The 1,515-nt window shown below is 49.3% G+C and overlaps 1 protein-coding gene across 1 annotated transcript; it reads left to right on the top strand.

Moving 5' to 3' along the window:
- The first annotated feature begins 295 nt into the window (after nucleotides 1–295).
- LOC34618652 (putative protein TPRXL) lies at nucleotides 296–1,515 on the top strand. The gene is made up of 2 exons (XM_022731971.2): nucleotides 296–698; nucleotides 950–1,515. The coding sequence occupies exons 1-2, from the start codon at nucleotides 296–298 to the stop codon at nucleotides 1,513–1,515; spliced, it is 969 nt and encodes a 322-aa protein (XP_022586763.2).

The raw sequence follows: 1,515 nt of genomic DNA, 5'->3' as shown, positions 1-1,515 counted from the left end.
GATGTTACCGCACGGCATTGACTGAAATCTTGCTACACTCAGCGAGCCATTCTCACTGCTGCACATAAGTAGCATTCTGTAGACCTTCTGAGGTGGAGCCATAAGCTTTAGTTCTCGGAGTTGCAAATCGCAAAAGCACTTACCCTTAATGCCCCTGATCTTCCGTTCACTTTCTTTCCCACTAGCCCTAGCCTCTTGCCTTTGTGTATGACTGCCCCCTATGCCACCCAATGTCTTTTTCCGCGGCATTTTGTGCTTTCGCTGTTTTCCCCTTCTGTGCAGCGGTTTGTTGAAGATGGTTCGCCACCTTTCACTATTGTGGTTGTCGGCAGCGTGCCCCTACCTTCTAGGGGTGACTTGGTGTGCTGCCTCTGGATCCACCTCCTCCACTACAGCAGAAGAGCTTGCTGCTCTTATAAACAGTATCAAAACAGCAGCACAGGCAACCGTTTTGGCAGCTGGCAGACTCCAGGGAACCCCCAGCAGCGTCACCAGTGCCACAGACTCATCCCAGGGTGCTACATCAGTAAGCAGTTCGCCAGTTGCTAGCAGATCGAGCACTGTAGTATCAACGGGAAGGGTATCATCCTCAAGCTCGAGATTTAGAGCCCCGAGAGCACAGCAGACTGCTACTTATTCAGATTCCGCTACTGGAAACAACGGGCTAATACCCAGCACATCATCCACTTCTGCGTCAGGTGGGAGAATGCTATGAAGGAACAAGATTGAAATAGGCACAAGCAAGCATATGAAAGTGCTTAAAAGCAAGCACGTAGCCTTCATTGGGGTGTATTTCACACAGCTCATGCTTCATGGAGCTCAATGGTACCTAGCTCGCGGGGAGCTAACCACCTGTCACCATCATATCTTCCAGCCTAGGCCTTCAAATAATCTTCATCCTCTCTGACTCCTATTATATGTTCACACTGTTATGCTATGTGCATACTAGGGACGAGAAGTTCGTCAGGTTCAACTCTAGCCCAAACGCAAAGCAGCAATTCGAGGAGCCGCTCTGGTTTAGCTTCTCCTTCAACAGCTTCGGTGTCCTCGTCTTCCACAAGTACTCCCAGTGGGAGCAGGTCTGTTCTGTATAACGTGCAGCAGAGTGTTGGTACCACCGTCTCCAACGGATCAAACGGCAGCAGTACCACCGTAACTCAACCAAAGAATAAGTCTGGAAGCACCAGCTCAGTAGTCACAGATTCTTCTACAAGTGACAGCTATGTAATTCTCAACAACGGAGTCGCTAGCAGTAATGGTGGGAGTGCTCTTACCTCTGCAACAACTACTGCCGCAAGTCGATCTCGGTCTAGCACTCCTACGGTCTTATCTGCGACTACCACCTCTGCCTCCTCTAGCAGTACAGGAAATGCTGTTACTTTTCTTGAAAAGCGGATTGACGCTCTGCAGCGATTAAGGGATAGTCTGCAAATTATTGCTACAGAAGCCACGTCTGATCTTCTCACTATATCACAGGAACAAGAGCAACTGGAAAAGATCCTTGCCACAGTGTAG

This window comes from Cyclospora cayetanensis, unplaced genomic scaffold (genome assembly GCF_002999335.1).
Source record: "Cyclospora cayetanensis isolate NF1_C8 unplaced genomic scaffold, CcayRef3 CcayRef3_contig_32, whole genome shotgun sequence".
NCBI classification, from domain to species: Eukaryota; Apicomplexa; class Conoidasida; order Eucoccidiorida; family Eimeriidae; genus Cyclospora; species Cyclospora cayetanensis.
Note: the sequence above shows the minus strand (reverse complement) of the source record. Positions and strands in the feature narration are given on the sequence as shown.

Bases quoted from the DNA above. Each gene is read 5' to 3' on its own strand.
- LOC34618652 (XM_022731971.2), top strand. From the start codon at position 296: ATGGTTCGCCACCTTTCACTATTGTGGTTGTCGGCAGCGTGCCCCTAC. The intron at 699-949 runs GTGGGAGAATGC...TGTGCATACTAG, and splicing joins ATCATCCACTTCTGCGTCAG to GGACGAGAAGTTCGTCAGGT.